Source organism: Anabrus simplex, chromosome 2 (genome assembly GCF_040414725.1).
Source record: "Anabrus simplex isolate iqAnaSimp1 chromosome 2, ASM4041472v1, whole genome shotgun sequence".
Lineage (NCBI taxonomy): Eukaryota > Metazoa > Arthropoda > Insecta > Orthoptera > Tettigoniidae > Anabrus > Anabrus simplex.
The window spans coordinates 635,110,157-635,127,927 of NC_090266.1; the positions used below are offsets into that span (position 1 = coordinate 635,110,157).

At 38.8% G+C, this 17,771-nt stretch overlaps 1 protein-coding gene across 1 annotated transcript in view; it reads left to right on the forward strand.

Moving 5' to 3' along the window:
* The window catches only part of LOC136864296 (solute carrier family 41 member 1), a 190,330-nt gene that overhangs the window by 13,953 nt on the left and 158,606 nt on the right, over positions 1-17,771 (forward strand). Inside the window, exon 2 of the mRNA XM_067141088.2 lies at positions 9,625-9,934. Coding sequence (XP_066997189.2) covers positions 9,692-9,934 — 243 coding nt within the window. The 5' untranslated portion in view covers positions 9,625-9,691. The remainder of the gene's footprint in view (positions 1-9,624; positions 9,935-17,771) is intronic.

Sequence of the window (17,771 nt, forward strand, 5' to 3'; positions counted from 1 at the left end):
AATTTGGGATAGCATTAAACTGATTTAAACAGAGATAAAAAGTGTCTTATAACTAAACTGGACTGCATAGTGTGGTTACCTACTGACATAAGGCCAGGAGATGTTTCTTCATTTACTGTCCAATTAAGATGTGATAGATTGTAGTCACCAACAATGAGCAATAAATGGTTGTCGAGATTTGACATAATTTTTTCAACAGCACTACAATGTTCAAAATATGTTTGGACAGGAGACTTTGGTGGAATGTATACAGCACCAGTGATTAACTTTGTGGTGTTAAAAGTCAGGGACAGAAAGAACTGTTCAACTGTGTTACTGCACGGTATCAGAGTAGGGTTTTTTTTTTTACGTCGCACCGACACAGATAGGTCTTATGGCGACGATGGGACAGGGAAGGGCTAGGAGTGGGAAGGAAGCGGCCGTGGCCTTAATTAAGGTACAGCCCCAGCATTTGCCTTGTGTGAAAATGGGAAACCACGGAAAACCATCTTCAGGGCTGCCGACAGTGGGGTTCGAACCTACAATCTCCCGAATACTGGATACTGGCCGCACTTAAGCGACTGCAGCTATCGAGCTCGGTACAGAGTAGGTTTAACCCTCTTGCTAATGCAGATCATTACCCCCCCATGGGATGCCTTCATTCTCGTTAAAGAAGACCTATCACATCTGAAAAATTGAATACGCTTCGAGTCCGAGTTCCACATCACTAATTTCATCATTTAAGTTTGTTTCGGTTAATACCATGAAGTCATAGTCAGCTAAACATGAAGAAATTTTAAGTTCAGTTAGTTTACTTCGAAGTCCATTTACATTTTGATAGTATCCTGTAAAGTGTTCAACTAACCTTTTCATTGAAGTCTTTGGTGCTTTCTTAGTATTGTGTATCGGACCTCTGTGAAATGATTCCCTATCTATATTTTGCATTAATTTCCTGTTAAAAGTTATACTTTATAAATCATTTTCTGTCTCATTTAAGTTTTTGCCACTAGGATTAGCATTCCCCCTCATTTTTTAATTAGTTTCCCGAGAGCCCATAAATAAATCCTCTGGGTTGGGTGATTTTAAAAATGCCCGGTTTTCACTCAATCAGAATTTCTGACCCACCTTTAAATTTTCACATTATCCCCTACTTTATAGAATAACCTCCTCAAACATTAACTGAACCCCCACTGTAAGTTCATTTAATGAACACAATAGTGCGAGACGACCGCCCCTTTACATGGGCACTCTTCTTGATATCGAAGCACTCAAATTTGGAAATCTTTGAAATATTCTTTAGACCTATCATCCAGTGTCAGTATTTTCTAACCCACTGGAGTCTCTTCTTTTAGTTGATGGGTTTTACCAGTGGTTACCTAACTGTCATATGTTCCTTCAAAACAGGTTCTGAAAATCTCCTTTTACTATCACAACATACACAATCTTTTTGTTCATTTCTACTTGTTCAGCACATCTTTGTGGTAAAATTTCAAGTCTTTTCCTTGTTTTATCCAACTAACATAGGAGTAACTGGAGACAGAAGGGTAGGAAATCTAACTAGTATAATCGGAGACAAGGTATTATTGATATGGTGTATTTTAAAAACAAATGGTGACAATTGTTTCTTTTACCAACAAATAAACAGTTTTTCAAACAGGATACAAGGGATAGGACAATATGTTCTCAGATAACTATGTCAATAATTTGTAAGTTAAACAAATACATCAATCTCGTCTCTGAATGTAAGCCCAGAGACAAAGAATACACTACATGAAAAGCTTAGGATATTGTTAGATGCATCTGTTGGAGTGTGTCATATCAGGCCTGGCAGTTGGATATTTTTTTCAAAGAGGCTTGTTTATATGCAGTGCCTTTTCTTGTGCAGTTTTCAGTTGAGACTTGTGTGAGTTTTCCTCATTTTCCTTGTATAGCACGGTTGCTACTACTTCCAGATTTTCTTTAACTGCTAGCAAATGTATGAACTTCAAGTTAAAGTGAGTTTTAAGATCGTGGGGAAGGGAATGTCCCAATTGATGGATTCTTCCACTCTTTTTAACATACATAACAGTCTATGCAGTTACAAGACCTGTTCATGACTTCAGAACGGCCCTATGCATCAGGGGTCCAGAAGTATAGTGCATGTCTGCCTACTTGCTATGCGAGGTGAAGACGTCTGATATGAGTGCTGACTTGTTCATCTCTAATGCCAAGAGGTTTAAATACAAATCATCCCACATTGTTTACCCTTGCAGGTTAAATATGCTTTAATCTAAGTACCTCTTGTGAAGCTGAGTGATTGACTTCACCAGTTTTGAATACCAGTCAGTACCTGTGGCAGAGTGGCTTAGACGATAGAAGCGTTTGCCTTCTGAACCCAAGTTGGCAGGTTTGATTCTGGCTTAGTCTGGTGGTATTTGAAGGTGCACAAAAATGCTAGCCCCGTATGTGTAGATTTACTAGCACACAAAGGAACTCCTGTGGGATCAAATTCCAACACTTTGGCATCTCGAAAACTGGAAGAGTAGTTAGATGGACGTAAAACTATTAACTATCATTGCCTGTGGGATTTTTAAAAGTGAAAAATTATGTTTGTAGTGTGGGTTGCACTTAAAAATATAGAGATCCAGTGACTGTGATCATGATTTCAACCATGGTAATGGCCTGGTCCATACTATGCAGCAATCTCGCAGAGGCAGCTGGGGATAAAATCAAGACCCAGCTACTTGTATTTCAAAACAATAATGAATGATTATTGACCACTTCACTGTCAACATTGTCTTGTAAGCTTAAACTTATTGTATTTTGTTGACTGACTTCTTAACATTATCATGAAAATTTTTTATTTTTTATTTACCACATTAATTTTTGCTGTATTAGTTTGCCTGATGACCGTATGATCATCCTATCCAGAATTTGCTTTTGCAGTTGTCGAGGAATTATTTCTTAGTAAATGTTTTTAAATACATGGAACACTGTCGTAGAGATCTGAAGCTTTTATGGGACAATTTTCAATTTTGAAAGAGTAAATATTTTCTGAATTTTTTAAATTCTTGAAATATTACATGATTTACCTTATTGTCAGTTACCGAGCTTGATAGCTGCAGTCGCTTAAGTGTGGCCAGTATCCAGTAATCAGGAGATAGTGGGTTCGAACCCCACTGTCGGCAGCCCTGAAGATGGTTTTCCGTGGTTTCCCATTTTCACACCAGGCAAATGCTGGGGCTGTACCTTAATTAAGGCCACGGCCAATTCCTTCCCATTCCTAGGCCTTTCCTATCCCATCGTCGCCATAAGACCTATCTATGTCAGTGCGACGTAAAGCAAATAGCAAAAAAAAAAATTGTCAAAAAGAATTCAACCCCTTTATCAGTCATTCCCACACCCCAACCCCACCTAAGTGAATTTTCCAAAAACAAAAAAATACATGTTTCTTTATTTTTAAAGGATATTCCAAATACCAATGTTGACATCTGTAACATCTTCAATTTTTTAGATATAAGCATCCTCATAAAAAATTATTCAGCTCTTTTTCACTTCTTTTCACCCCCGTTAAGTGCCTCTTCAAAAAACAAATACGTGTTCCTGTATTTTTAAAGGACTTTTCAAATACCAAGTTTCATGTCTCCTAATATGTTAAGTTTTTGACATATACTGTAGATATACTGGTATTCATTTTAAAAATTCACCCGCTTTTTCAGTTCTTCTTAGCCCCTTAAGTGGATTTTCCAAAAAGAACAAAATACGTGTTTATTTTTAAAAGATTCAAAATACCCACTTTTACGTCTGTACATCTTTCGTTTCTGAGATATAACGTATTTTTCTCGTGTATTAGACCCCCTCGCGTATTAGACAACACCCCCCCCCCTGGCTTTTCGAGACGAATAAAATGAAAAAATAAATCTCGCATATAAGACCCCCCAACGTAATTCGTCTGAGAAGAACAACGATTCCGCTCGAAGCGGGTACAAGTCTTATTGCAGCTATGATGACATCGCACAAATTTGTGACTAGTTTCGTCCGTACGACCTACGCAATGAAAACGCGTCGAATCCATGCGGTACATCTGTTTTCGTAGTTAAGTAATGTCCGCCTGCGTAGCGTAGGTCTACTGCAGCTGTGATGACGTCGCACAAATAGGTGTACACGATATAGGTGTCCGACCCGCGCATTGCAAGCATGCATCATTCATGCTAAATGTCTGTGTTTTGTCCGCCAGCGTAATGGTTAGCACAATTAGTTGTTGTTCTCGGGAGTCTGACCTCGATTTCTGGCACCGTACTGCCAGAGATTTACGAATGGCAGGAAGGTTGATATGCGGTAAAAGCGGTAACGTACATGTAACTCCCCTCCGCTGGAGGTGTGTCTGAAAGGAGCTGTACCACCTCGGGATGAGGAAACGAGTTTACTTTAGTTGAGAAATATTCGCGGTTGTTGCTATTTATACAGTAGGCGAGATCATTAACAAAGTGGTCGTTTAATATCTCGTAACTCGGGCCAATATAGCTATCCAATTAAAACTATTGTTTTACTCGCCAACGTACCTAACAAATAATAATTTTTATGTCTCCACGTACTTTAAACGATTTTCGAAGACTCCAAACAAAACATACTAGGATATGCGTTAATAAAAAAAGAAACGAACGTAAGGAATTAAACATTATGATAATAACAACACGCATTACCGCCACACCTGTAGATATCCACAAATGCTGTGTATTTTCCTGTTATTTATTTTTATTCTTTCCGTCGAGGTACGTAAATCCTGATGTGATAAATGTAGAGAACAAGCATGAAATGTAGGCTACTTAAAAATAGGGTCTGTGTTTCAACAGCCGCAGTTATCAAAAGAATGTTTCCGGTTACTATGTATTACTTTCGGAAGTACAACTCTTAACATACGCTAGTTATCAGCTGATGGTTCGGCATGTCGGCATGCCTTGTACAGCACGACTTTATTCGGAAGGAGTGGCTTCTGCTGGGAATATCAGAGACCATCTCCAGAAACCATTTGGGAATAGATTCACACTGTTTAGACTCTATAGTCGGGAACAAAATTATTTTTAAAAGGTTCAAAAAGACGGGACTTCGTATGCTCTCGATTGCAGTGCATGGCTCAAAGCTCAGAGAGAATGAAGCATGGCTGACGAGATGGCAGTGAAGATGACGTCACTTGAATTGCCGACACGCCGGTAGCAGGGCAGGGAAGTCGGCGGCGCATGGCGATAATTCAAATGAAAGCAGTGATCAGGTTTATTGTATGGTAGGCCTACTGCTGAACTGACAGAGACAAATGACTGGCCATTAAGATCTTTTGTATCAATATTTAATTATATGATAACACGATACCCTTATCCCTTTTTTCTACGGGGTCGAGTAGGAAGTGAGACGAATCTTCGTAGCGAGTTTTTACGGCCGTATGATCTTCCTGACGTCAGCCTCACCAGAGGAATTAATGAGATGTAACGAATAACGTGATATGAGTAACTAAAACGGACTTTTATATTTACCGTAGGCCTAAAAGTCGTGTTCACCATTTATTGTCTTTTTACGTTTAGAAATACTGCCTTCCGACGAAAATAGCCAGTATAACTTAAATGCATTCTAAGTTTGTTAAATAATAGTACAGAATGTTTACACGTACATTTTGTAGCTCTTGATAGCCTAGAAGTCATGTCTTTGTTGCACAAAATTTTTAGGTTATCACATATTGGACCCCCCCCCCCCCCTTTAATATTTTTGGTTGTAAAAGTGGGGAAAAAGTGGTCTAATACGCGAGTAAATACGGTAAGTATCCTCTTAAACAAAATTCAACTCCTTTGCCAGAGAACCAATTTGGTTTTGGGAAGGGGTGATCTACCCTAAACACTATTGAACTCCTGCTAAACCAAATCTGGGATGCCTTAGAAGACAACGGAAAATATTACACCATCTTGATAGATTTTACTAAAGCTTTTGACCTGATAAACAGGAAGCTAGTGATAGACAAGCTTAAGGAGATGCTAGGCACGAACAACATATGGACCTATCTCATCACATCAATACTGCAATGGAACGAAGTACGAGTTTCGGATAACCTCACTCTATCAGATCCAATAGCTCAATCAAACGGGGTCCTACAGGGTGACCCACTGAGTCCTTTGCTGTTTATAGTTGCAACCGCAGATATCTTAAGAATTACCCAAAAGTAGGGAGTATTTTCTTGCGCGTATGCCAATGATATTGTAATTGGCTCAAGAGACATAACAAAATTACAGGAAACTGTAAATGATGTCCAAAACTGGTGCTCCGAAAACAAGCTGTTCATAAACATCTCAAAAACAGACACCATGGTGTTCAGGAAAGGAGGGAAAGTACCCGCCTCAGCAGAGACCTTCATTCGGGATAAAAAATTAAAGATAGCATCAGACTTCAAATATTTAGGCATCACCCTGCAATTGAGCGCATATTGTTTCACAAAACATGTCACAGAAAAGGCAACTCAAGCAATGATGGCAATGCATGAAATAAAAGACATTAGATCACTTAGTCTGGAGACAGCAATGTTGCTATTCAGAGTAAAAATTCTTCCAATAATGACTTATGGCATTGAAATTATCTGGACACATTTAACAACGAGGAACTTCTCAACCTTGGAAAAGGTGAAAGCGAACTATATAAAGAAGGTGATAGGTGTATCAAAAACGACACGATCTAGACTCGTATATCTCCTCACAAGGGAATCATTTCTCATAGAAGATCTCAGGACAAGTATGCCACTACCGAACACCGGTGCATCAAAGAAACTGCTAGCAAATCTGACGGAGAAGAGAGAAGTCCAAGCAGACTTCTATGGCACAAGGGCAATGATAGATCGCTCGTGGACAAAAGCTAATTTTGAATTAAGACACGTCATTACAAGATTAGCAGTTCATGGTTTTCATCACCTACTCTGCAAATCAAAACACTTCCATGACCCAAGTATAGACTGTGAGTGCAAACTATGTGGAAAAACGTGTGAACAGTACCACATTGAATTCTGTACAAGAAGAACAATGTCTATAAGTGATTATGCAAATATGTAACCCATCAATGTAACCTATATTCTCTGTTATGGCTATTTGGCTGCATTAAATATACTAAATTAGATTTTCCAAAAACAAAAAAATACGGGTTTCTATATTTTCAAAGCAGATCCCAAATACCAATTTTCAGGTCTGTAACAATCTTCTGTTTCTGAGATATAAGTATCCTCATTTAAGGCATTCAACCCTTTTTCACCCCTCCTATTAGGATTTTCCGAAAACAAAAAATATATGTTTATTTTTAAAGGGATTCTAAATACCAATTTTTACATCTGTACACTTTAACAGTTCTGAGATATATATACACTCATTTTAAAAAGTCACACCCCCCCATTTTCAACCCCCATTAATTGGATTTTCCAAAACCAGAAAATGCGTGTTTCTTTATTTTTAAAGGAGAACTCCAATACCAATTTTCAGGTCCGTAATATCTTCAGTTTCTGAGATATAAGTATCCTCATTAAAGGCATTCAACCCTTTTTTTCACCCTTTTCCGCCCTTCCTATTGGGATTTTCCGAAAACAGAAAAATACGTATTTCTTTATTTTTAAAGGAGATTCTAAATACCAATTTTTACATCTACAAACATTAGAAGTTTTGAGATATACTCATTTTAAAAATTCACCCCCTTTTCACCCCCCATTAATTGGATTTTCCAAAACAAAAAAATACGGGTTTCTTTATTTTTAAAAGAGATGAAAAGTACCAATTTTCACGTCTGTAATATCTTCAGTTTCTGAGATGTTAAGTACCGGTATCCTGATTAAAGGCATTCAAACCATTTTTCACCCCTTTTCACCCCTCCTATTGGGAATTTCTGAAAACAAAAAAATACGGGTTGCCTTATTTTTAAAGAAGATTCTAAATACCATTTTTTTTTACATCTATAAACTTTTAAAGCTTTGAGATATAAATGCACTCATTTTAAAATTTCACCACCCTTATCACCCCCTTAGCAACGGAATATCCAAAAATCCTCTCTTAGCGAGCACCTACGTCTTAATATGAATGTTCCCCAGAATTTCATTTCTTTATGTCCAGTAGTTTTGGCTCGGCGATGATGAATCGGTCAGTCAGGGCAATTTTTTTTTTTAATATGTAGATAAGTGCTTGCAAAATGTTAGGATGTGGAAAACGCATGTGTTTATGTCTGAAGGTATATATATATTTGATTTGACTTCTTAGGATCAGATAAGAGTTTAAAAGCTCGTGATGTATCGTAGATGTACTATCTTCTGAGCTTGGTGGTGGTGGTGGTAATTTTGTCTTATGTTTTCAGTCAAGACCTTGCCTTATTCTCAACATATTGCTTCTGATTCAGTATTTGTTCATAAGATTGATCCACTGTATACATTGGAGTGTGCATCGTTACAAAACCATTGTTTCCTCATAACTTACTGATTTTAGGTAAACAGATTAGCCAGCTCATGCAATATGAACCTCCTCTTAACTTGGCTCTCATTTTATCCATTAATGAGTTGTTTTCTACCATGTATATGATAGGAGTAAACATTAACATTCACCTTATATGCAGCAGTAAGCTATCCTACAGTCTCTGGAAAATAGTATCCTAGCAGTGCACAAAGAATATCCTAGCGTATCGTATTGTGGAGGGTAGGTTTTATATTCCTGTCTTGGTTGATATGTACACTAGGTGCAGCCTGGTGATTAGATACTGTAAACCATATCTGGTTAATAAACGATCACCAGCGGAGGAAACTCTCTCTCCCCCTTTCTTTTTTTTTAAATCGTTCATTTCCAATTTGCATATTGAATGTTGCACGAACATTATTTAAAATTCTTAGATAGAAGATCCTGCATGTAATGTGACACTTATCAATTCTTCCACATACCAACAGTCTGGCTCATCCTGTTGCTACCGAGCTCGATAGCTGCAGTCGCTTAAGTGCGGCCAGTGTCCAGTATTCGGGAGATAGTAGGTTCGAACCCCACTGTCGGCAGCCCTGAAAATGGTTTTCCGTGGTTTCCCATTTTCACACCAGGCAAATGCTGGGGCTGTACCTTAATTCAGGCCACGGCCGCCTCCTTCCCACTCCCAGCCCTTCCCTGTCCCATCGTCGCCATAAGACGTATCTGTGTCGGCGCGACGTAAAGCAGCTAGCAAAAAATAGCATCCTGTTGTTTTACCACTTGAGAGACAGGTATCAAGGCCATCCTCCAAACTGTATACAGCTATAAAATATCACCAAGCAACGGAGTTAATTGTTCAAGAATTAGGAATTATTCTTTATTTCTTCCACAGCGTTGCTTTCATATCTCAATCAGGGGTTAATCAAACTAGTAAAATAGCATTAAAAAAAGAATGAAATTCAAATTTTTTGAATAATTGGTTGCTTTAAAAATAAGAATGAAAACTATTCAAGGCTCCCTACCTCATTTGAATATCATAAGACTTGATAGCCTCTACACTAAATATACATTGTTTTTATAAAAATGTATGTAATTTTGACATGATAGAAACTTTAATGATTGTTGCTTTTGTTGACATTCCATAATGAAAATATTCATTAATTGTTGAATATTCCTGGCTTTTATACAGCATATATTATCCTTTATTTTGCAGGCTAGGCCATGGCAGCGGGGATGTACCCATAACTGCTGATACTAACAGCCGCTGCTCTCACCAGGCCATGGTGACCCTGCCAGATGGTGACAGTGGTGGCGTTCTGCCCGTGGAGAGGGTTGAACTCATGTTTGTGGATGAGTCTGAAAATGGACACGTGCCTGATTTGGTCGAGACGAGGGTGCTGGCTGTTGCTCCAATTTCGAACGACAATGAAAGCCACCTGTCTATTGCAGTACAAGTTTTTATTCCCTTTCTTATTGCAGGATTTGGCATGGTTGGAGCTGGTCTTGTATTGGATATTGTTCAGGTGATCACACTTTATTATTACACAATTATTATAATAGTTTCTTAAATTGTTGATTATTCATTTATATTTTCAACTTAGAGAATTTTAACTATTTGTGATAGTATTCAGTTGGTCGGAAAGTCCCTTTACACTGAATTTGAGATTATGTGGTTATGTACGCTTGCCCACACAGAAAGTGAGCATCACCCGGAAGGTGTGGTTATCCGCAACACAAACAGGTGGGAAGGGGGATATCGTATTTTCAGGGGTATGAAGTTAACAGGAAAGTTCAACTTGACTGGTATAACTTAATTTGCTTTCTCAGTGAAGATATGAATAAAATAATATTTTAACAAAATATTTAAGACATCGGGGAATACTTTATAAACAGCAGCTTTCCTTATTTATTGATATGAATAAAACACTGTTTTATCCATTTATTTTTATTCTAGGATGGCCCAATTAATACACAAATTATCAACCATGAATGACCACATTCCATTACTTGCTGTCTATTTACATGTCTCTCACAGCAGGACTTAAGCTGGGGCAGTCTTTACCTGGAAGGAGTTATGATCCTTATTAACAGGCTTCACCTTTTACTTTTGCACCTTCTCCGCTCAATTGCCTCGCTCAACAGCTGCACACAGATGGGTTTGAGCATTGGCTGTTGACCACCACAACACAAGACTGTTCCTTGCCTTAACTCCAGAGAGTCTGTCACTCACACAGTCAACACAATAAATTCACATGGTCGCTACGCACAGTGAATTACTCAACACTGACAAACCAAATGTTCCGCACACTGACTCCAAGGGAGTACACACACAGTACTCGTTACACCCACCAACACACTCGACACTCCGACATGACTACAGCCAGTATTAATGCTGTTGGACACAAACTATTGACTGTACACATATACCCAGTCTTACCATAAATACTGTCGCAAATTTTGAGGGTGGCTGTACTTCCGTCCGAACGAGGGAGCGGCTACAAAACCGGTATCGTGAGGCGTGAGTCATTGTTGGTTGAGCTGCAGAAGTGTACGGTTGTCAGTTTAAAGTTTTCAAGATGGAATGGGGGGGAGTATGAGAATTGTGTGGCCGTGATAGCGTTACATAAGGTAGGGCAATCATCAGGGGAGATTTTCAAAACCCTCCAGAAGCTGAAAATTAGTAAGAAATTTGTTTACCGCACTATAAATCGATTTGTTGAGGTTGGAACTGTGAGAGATCGCCCGCGGCAAGGAAGACCATGCACAGTACGAACACCAGAGCTCGTCAAAGCAGTGGCGGCTCGTGTGCGATGAAATCTGGTAAGAAGACAGTCAGTGATGGCTCGTGAGTTACAGATATCAAAAATGTCTATGTCTCGCACGTTAAACATTGACCTGGGACTCCATGCTTACATACGACGCAAAGGACATCTCCTGACAAATGAACTGAAGCGCAAGAGGCTCCTAAAATCAAAATGCTTACTTAAGCGTTACGCAGCTAATGGTCATCGTCGAATCCTATTTACGGATAAAAAGATTTTCAGTGTTGAGAAGACTTTCAACGCCCAAAACGACAGGGTGTACGCCCATTCTTCTAGAGAAGCTGGTGACCAAGGATCCAGAGGGGTCATCATCCCTCATTAGTTATGGTGTGGTGGGGTGTGAGCTTCGAGGGCACAACGGAGCTCCTTTTCTGTGAAAAGGGAGTCAATACTTCAGCTAAAGTGTACCAGGAGACAGTGCTTGAGGGACCGGTCAAGAATCTCAACAACACCCTCTTCCATGGACGGAACTGGAGCTTCCAGTAGGACTCAGCCCCAGCGCACAGGGCACGGGCAACCCAGCAGTGGTTGGAGGCAAATGTTCCTGATATCATTTCCACTTCAGATTGGCCATCTGCAAGTCCAGATTGAAACCCTTTGGACTACAAATTGTGGTCCAAGCTTCAGGAGGTGGCTTGGAAGAAAAGACATTCCAATATTGAAAGCTTAAAGCCTCCTCGGAAGGCAGTTGCGGAATTTCCAGTTGATGTGTTGCGTAATGCCAGTGATGAGTGGCCACAAATACTTTCGTGCAAATGGTGGCTATTTTGAATAATTATTTGTGGTTATGGTTCGTAATGCATCTATGTAACACTTGTTATTAGGATATTAACATATCTCTAACCATTTTGTGTCAATTTACTTAAACGTTTGTGACAATATTTATGGTAAGACTATGTAATACTCAGCTCGGTATATGCCAATACTCTGACTCTGGTGGGATGGTGAAGATAGCCGGCATGACTGCTGTCCCACTCCCGTTATTAACAGACTGTTCGTGGCTAGCCTCTGTTGTACTTCAGGGCTTTGCTAGAGATTCTTGTTGTACCTTTGAGAAGATGCATGGGGAAACAAGATTAGGAGAACGGTAGAGGAGAGACTGCTGCATGTCCTCGGGGAGGTTCCCGGCCGGGCTTAGTCGTTCCTTCCAGGAAATATCGAAGGGGCTATGACTGCTGGCGCATCACATTGTTAGTATAGACTGATATTCATCAAGACATTGTCACATTTCAAAGACTAAATACTAGCATTTTAATGTACCAGTAATGGCATTCACACCTTTTGAAATGTGGGTCATTGTCCTACTGAAATATATATATATTGCACCCCCTCACCTCCTGAGTCCCAGACTAGCCTTAATCACAGGGGTGATCAGTTCGTAAAAGACCGAGCTTGATAGCTGCATCGCTTAAGTGTGGCCAGTATCCAGTATTCGGGAGATAGTAGGTTCGAGCCCCACTGTCGACAGCCCTGAAAATGGTTTTCCGTGGTTTCCCATTTTCACACCAGGCAAATACTGGGGCTGTACCTTAATTAAGGCCACGGCTGCTTCCTTCCCACTCCTAGCCCTTTCCTGTCCCTGTCGCCTTAAGACCTATCTGTGTCGGTGCGACGTAGAGTAACTAGCAAAAAAAAAAAAAAAAAAGTTCGTAAAAGATGTTAAAAATTTTCATCAATAACAAAAAAATATATATATAGGCGCACCAAATGAACACAGGGATGAACAGGGCATGCAAATTAAGGTAAAGAGGGACGGCTCATTCATAGATACTAATTATAGACTCCACAATAGGACTGGGAAGTGTCAACTTAGACTAACTGGACTAACTACAATAATAAGATATGGAAACTGTTTCCTATTGAAATTGCAATTTGGAGCAATTTATTGACTTATTTTGCAAACTGCGCACGATGACAATTATTACATTTAGAAATTTGCATCCTGAAAAAGAAAAGACATAATACTTGGATTCACCTCACTACTCTGGTAGTGTGAAATATTTGGTGAATTCGCCCCATGGGTTACTGGGGATCGAATCCACATCCGTATGAGTGGACGTTTCACCGCTGGAGATCTTTTTTCGGAGATGAGGGCATGAGAGTAACTATTTACTGTCATCTCCACGTTCCGTTGGACATGAGTCACTTCCGGTATGTACATTCTGGTAGGCCGGATCCCCACCGTGGAAATGTTATCGTATCTAAAACGGGAATTTATTGTACAGACAAACTCTAGCCTATATTTCCAGATTCACAAACATGCCAGATGTAGCTCGTTAACTCAAAGCTTATCTCAATATTTACATTTGTCAATACGACAAGACGTACAGAAAGGTTCATTACTATGCTCACACAATCAAGACATGTGCCGTCCGTGGGTTATTCCGCACATACCGCCAACAATTTCCTACGTGGAAAACCAAAATCTGGTTCCGACCAATTTGACACATGGCGACTGTCCCTATCATATCTTCCTATGATTATTAAATAATTATCATTATCATTCTTTATCTGATCATTAGCATATTCTGTGATTACCATCAATTATTTTATTATTATCATTAATTTCAATTATCATCCTATATTTATCGTCATTTATCATCCTTTGCCGACGTTTCAAACAAAGGGTCGTTTTTCCTCATAATTAATCCGCACAAATTAATGATTATTATTATTATTATTATTATTATTATTATTATTATTATTATTATTATTATTCGTAACACTGAATCATCGTCCATTAAATATCTTAACTTCCTTTCATCATAATTGTTATTGTTTTCAAAATTAATATTGCAAGTTGTTCTTCTGCTTCTTCAACTTTTGATGCTGATTATTATTATTATTATTATTATTATTATTAGTATTATTATTATTATTATTATTATTATTATTATTATTAGAGATTATCATATTCGTAACACTTATTTATCGTGGATTTACTATTTCACATTGATCTCACCATAATTATTCTCAAATTAATCGAACAAATTCTTCCTATTATTCCTCTTCGAATTATTATAATAATTATTATTGTTATTGTACCGGGCGGTACACCTCCACGCCGCTAATTTAAAATGTGCGCTAGTTGAAACTCCTCTGCTGGAGGAAGTCTGAACTTTATCTACCGTATTAATTTTCTACTTTCTCAGAAGATGTCACCATGTGGAAATTTTGGACTTTTTGAACTGTGTCATTTTTGATGTGTTTTTGTTTTGCTTGAAGTAAGAAGTGTGAACTTTCTCTTCTAGAGGACACTACTGAAGATCAACAATAGTGCACCCTAGTGCGGAGTGAAAGAACTGTTTTTTGGAGAAAATTTAATTTCAAAAGTTTGTTCCTTGCTAAATTTCTTTCAGTCATTGTTTAAGTTGGCAATATTAACCCTTTCTTTCCCCTTGTTTTAAATCTAGCCAATCCCGAATTTCTTAACTTAATTTTCCACCAATAATGTGTTTCCTCTTCATCTTGTGTAGGGGTTTCTCTTTTTTCTCTAATAAAGTGATTGTGGGCGGGTGTTCTCATTCCCCTAACGCCTAGAACCTTCCGCGAGAGTATATAAACTGCTGATTTCTGGGTCTCTGCGCCACTTCTGTTCCATCTTTCTGTGTGTAAAGTACATAGCAGGGGGCGGGAAGCACCTCTTTCTTCGGCGGCGGTCAACAACCAGGTAATGGCCGATTAATTACTTATTTTCTTGCTTGCTCAGCAGTTTAACTCTCGGGGCGGGTCCGAAGTTTTTCCATTATGTAACCTTCCTTAAAATGTAAAGAAACTTGTATCTATTCCATCTTTAAACTGCATATCGGGATAGAGAGTGCTTAACCCTCTCGAGCTCCCAATCATATTGTTTTGAGGTGAACTTATTTTTCTCAACCTATTCTTCGTTAATATAATGTAAATTGTTCTTTTCTGAAGTCACCTCTGTAGTATGGGATTAGCCCTTGCATTAACGGCCTAGTGCCAAGTAGGTTTTAAATAAAGTGTATTAGGAGTGCGGAGAGCCTCCTTTCAAGTTGGTATTTTAGAGGCCATATAATTAACCTTTTCTCACTAATAGGCCTCAGTAGATTGGGTATTTTACCCCTGTGTTTATGTCCGTTGAGGACAGCTTGAAGGTGGAGTTTGGTGTGGCCTGGGAGAGGCTTAAATTTGAGAGCGAGTGGCTCTTTTCCGGAAACTGAGTCTTGTATGCCTCGAGGAGGCTTTACTGTGTAATTTGGAGCAAGTGCTCCAGGGTTTGATTGGGGTCTTCTGCCCCGTTGTTGAAATTTGTATATCGTAAAGTTGGGCTAGTTGCTCAAGAATTGTGTTTTCAGGGCTTGAAGCCCAAATCCTGTAAATACTGTAATTGTACTTTGTTGCCTTGCTACTCCGTACCTGCCATTCTTGTTATTTCTGAATTTTGGAAAGAAAATATAACCTTGTTAAATTTTACATTAACTTTAATTCCGTAGTTGGAGACCTATTCACACCCGCACCTTCTTTCACCTCTACCTACCACGGAAATCTCCGTAACAGTTATTATAGCTCAATTTTACATGATACACTACTGTTAGCGATATTTATGGTTAATGCATAAGCTTTTACAATTTCGGTCTAGTTTGGCACTAAGCAATTGATTTAAGACAAGATTCACTTGGATTATTATTATTATTATTATTATTAAAATGGAAAGTTTTATATTTTTATCTTCACTCTCTAGAATTTATTCACATATGTTGAGTCCCATTGTGAACCACCAAGATCCGATTTACATCGATCGGGACACCACGGTATTCGGAACCGCAACCTTCATTTCCGTACTGCCGTTAATTTTATGGGGGCACCATGTCCTCCCAAGACACATTTCAAATCCCATGGCGCATCGCGGCTGGGCAAATACATCCAATGCCTGCGATTGCTAAATTATTCCTTCCTTTTCATTTGAAGTCCATTTATTCCATTGGAACTCTTCAACATTTAATATACTAATTAATCCTCGGTGCATGGATTCTGCCACTCGTAACACTGGAATCGACATTTTATCGTCTTAGGCATCGAGTTTTATCTTTTTCATCATCAAAAACAGTACGGCTCGATTCTCACCTCATGCCGGATTTTCGTCCCGCAAGGCTTCTAATCTCAAAAATGGGCTCAAACCACTCTGGGCTTTCAACATAACGTGACCATCCTATACACGTGCCTCTATCACTTCTAAACAAATGGTTATGATAAAGTCCAAAAACGTGAAATCAACAGTATACGTAAAAATCAAATTTACTGCCCGAATTAGTCTTTTATGCCACATGTTATCTCTACATTGATTATTACTTTCACCAGCGAACTCTCACAGCATTATCATTATTATATTTTAACTTGCGAACTTATAAAGCATTATTATTATTTCCTTCACTTTAACTTGCCCACTCACAAAGAATTATTATTATTATTATTATTATTATTATTATTATTATTATTATTATTATTATTATAATATTTCATGACCTTCCGTACGCAAACACAAATTTTACACACCCTGGCACTTTCATAATCGGGTTGTCTGGTAACAAATATGCCTAACTGAGGTACAAATAATCACCGTGCTGATGGAAAAATCAAAATAAACTGGGTTAGCATAAAAGAAAAATCTAACACTTGAAATGAATTTAAAGTATTCACAAACAGCATGCATTAATTGAAAGAAATATCCCATATTTACAATATATACAACAAACAAATTCAATTAATTAGTCTAACCCATAATCACGTTAATGTAAATTAGTTCGTCCGTCTATCTTAAATAAATCATGGATTCAGGAAGCGATCAATGTGTTACGTTAAGTAACCTAATTTACCCTGAGTCCCGTTTTGTTGCGATAAAATCCCCAAATATATCAAATATGTGTACTCATGCCTGTGTAGAATTCCATTGTCTCGTGGCGATGGAAAAGCCTCATGGCCCCATATTGGTTTACTCATGCATCATGTCGCACTTAATAATATTAACAAAACACTTCTGGGCGATTACCCATTATTAACACCTTACTAAAGAATTTACAATGATTTATACAAAAGAAAACACTCATAGGTGCGGGGGTATCCGCCGCAATCCTAAGACATTCTTTGGGGCATTCAAAAGATGAATTTGAGGACTGAATTTTCCCTGAATTTTCAACCTGTTTACCAGGGGCTGAGCCTTGGGAAGCAGAATTAGTCGACTCAGCCGAAGCCGCTAGTCACTTATTATTATTGGCATTGGTGGAAGTTGCACCAGAAGTAGAGCAGGAGGGGGTGCTATTCAAATTTGGGCAATTCTTGGCGATATGTGAGAAAGCCTTGTGATGAACCAGCTCCATTCCTTGTCCCACTAGACTTGATTGATGGGCACTTGTTCCGAAGATGGTCAGGCGACCCGTAAGCATAACATTTACGAGGTGTGACTGGTCGGCGAGGTGGAGGCCGAGGATTACCAAAAGAAGGAGGGTTTTCTTTCGCGACACGCAAGGAATCGGCGTATCTAACTCCTTCCGCTGAGACGGCCAATGCTTCGAGTTCA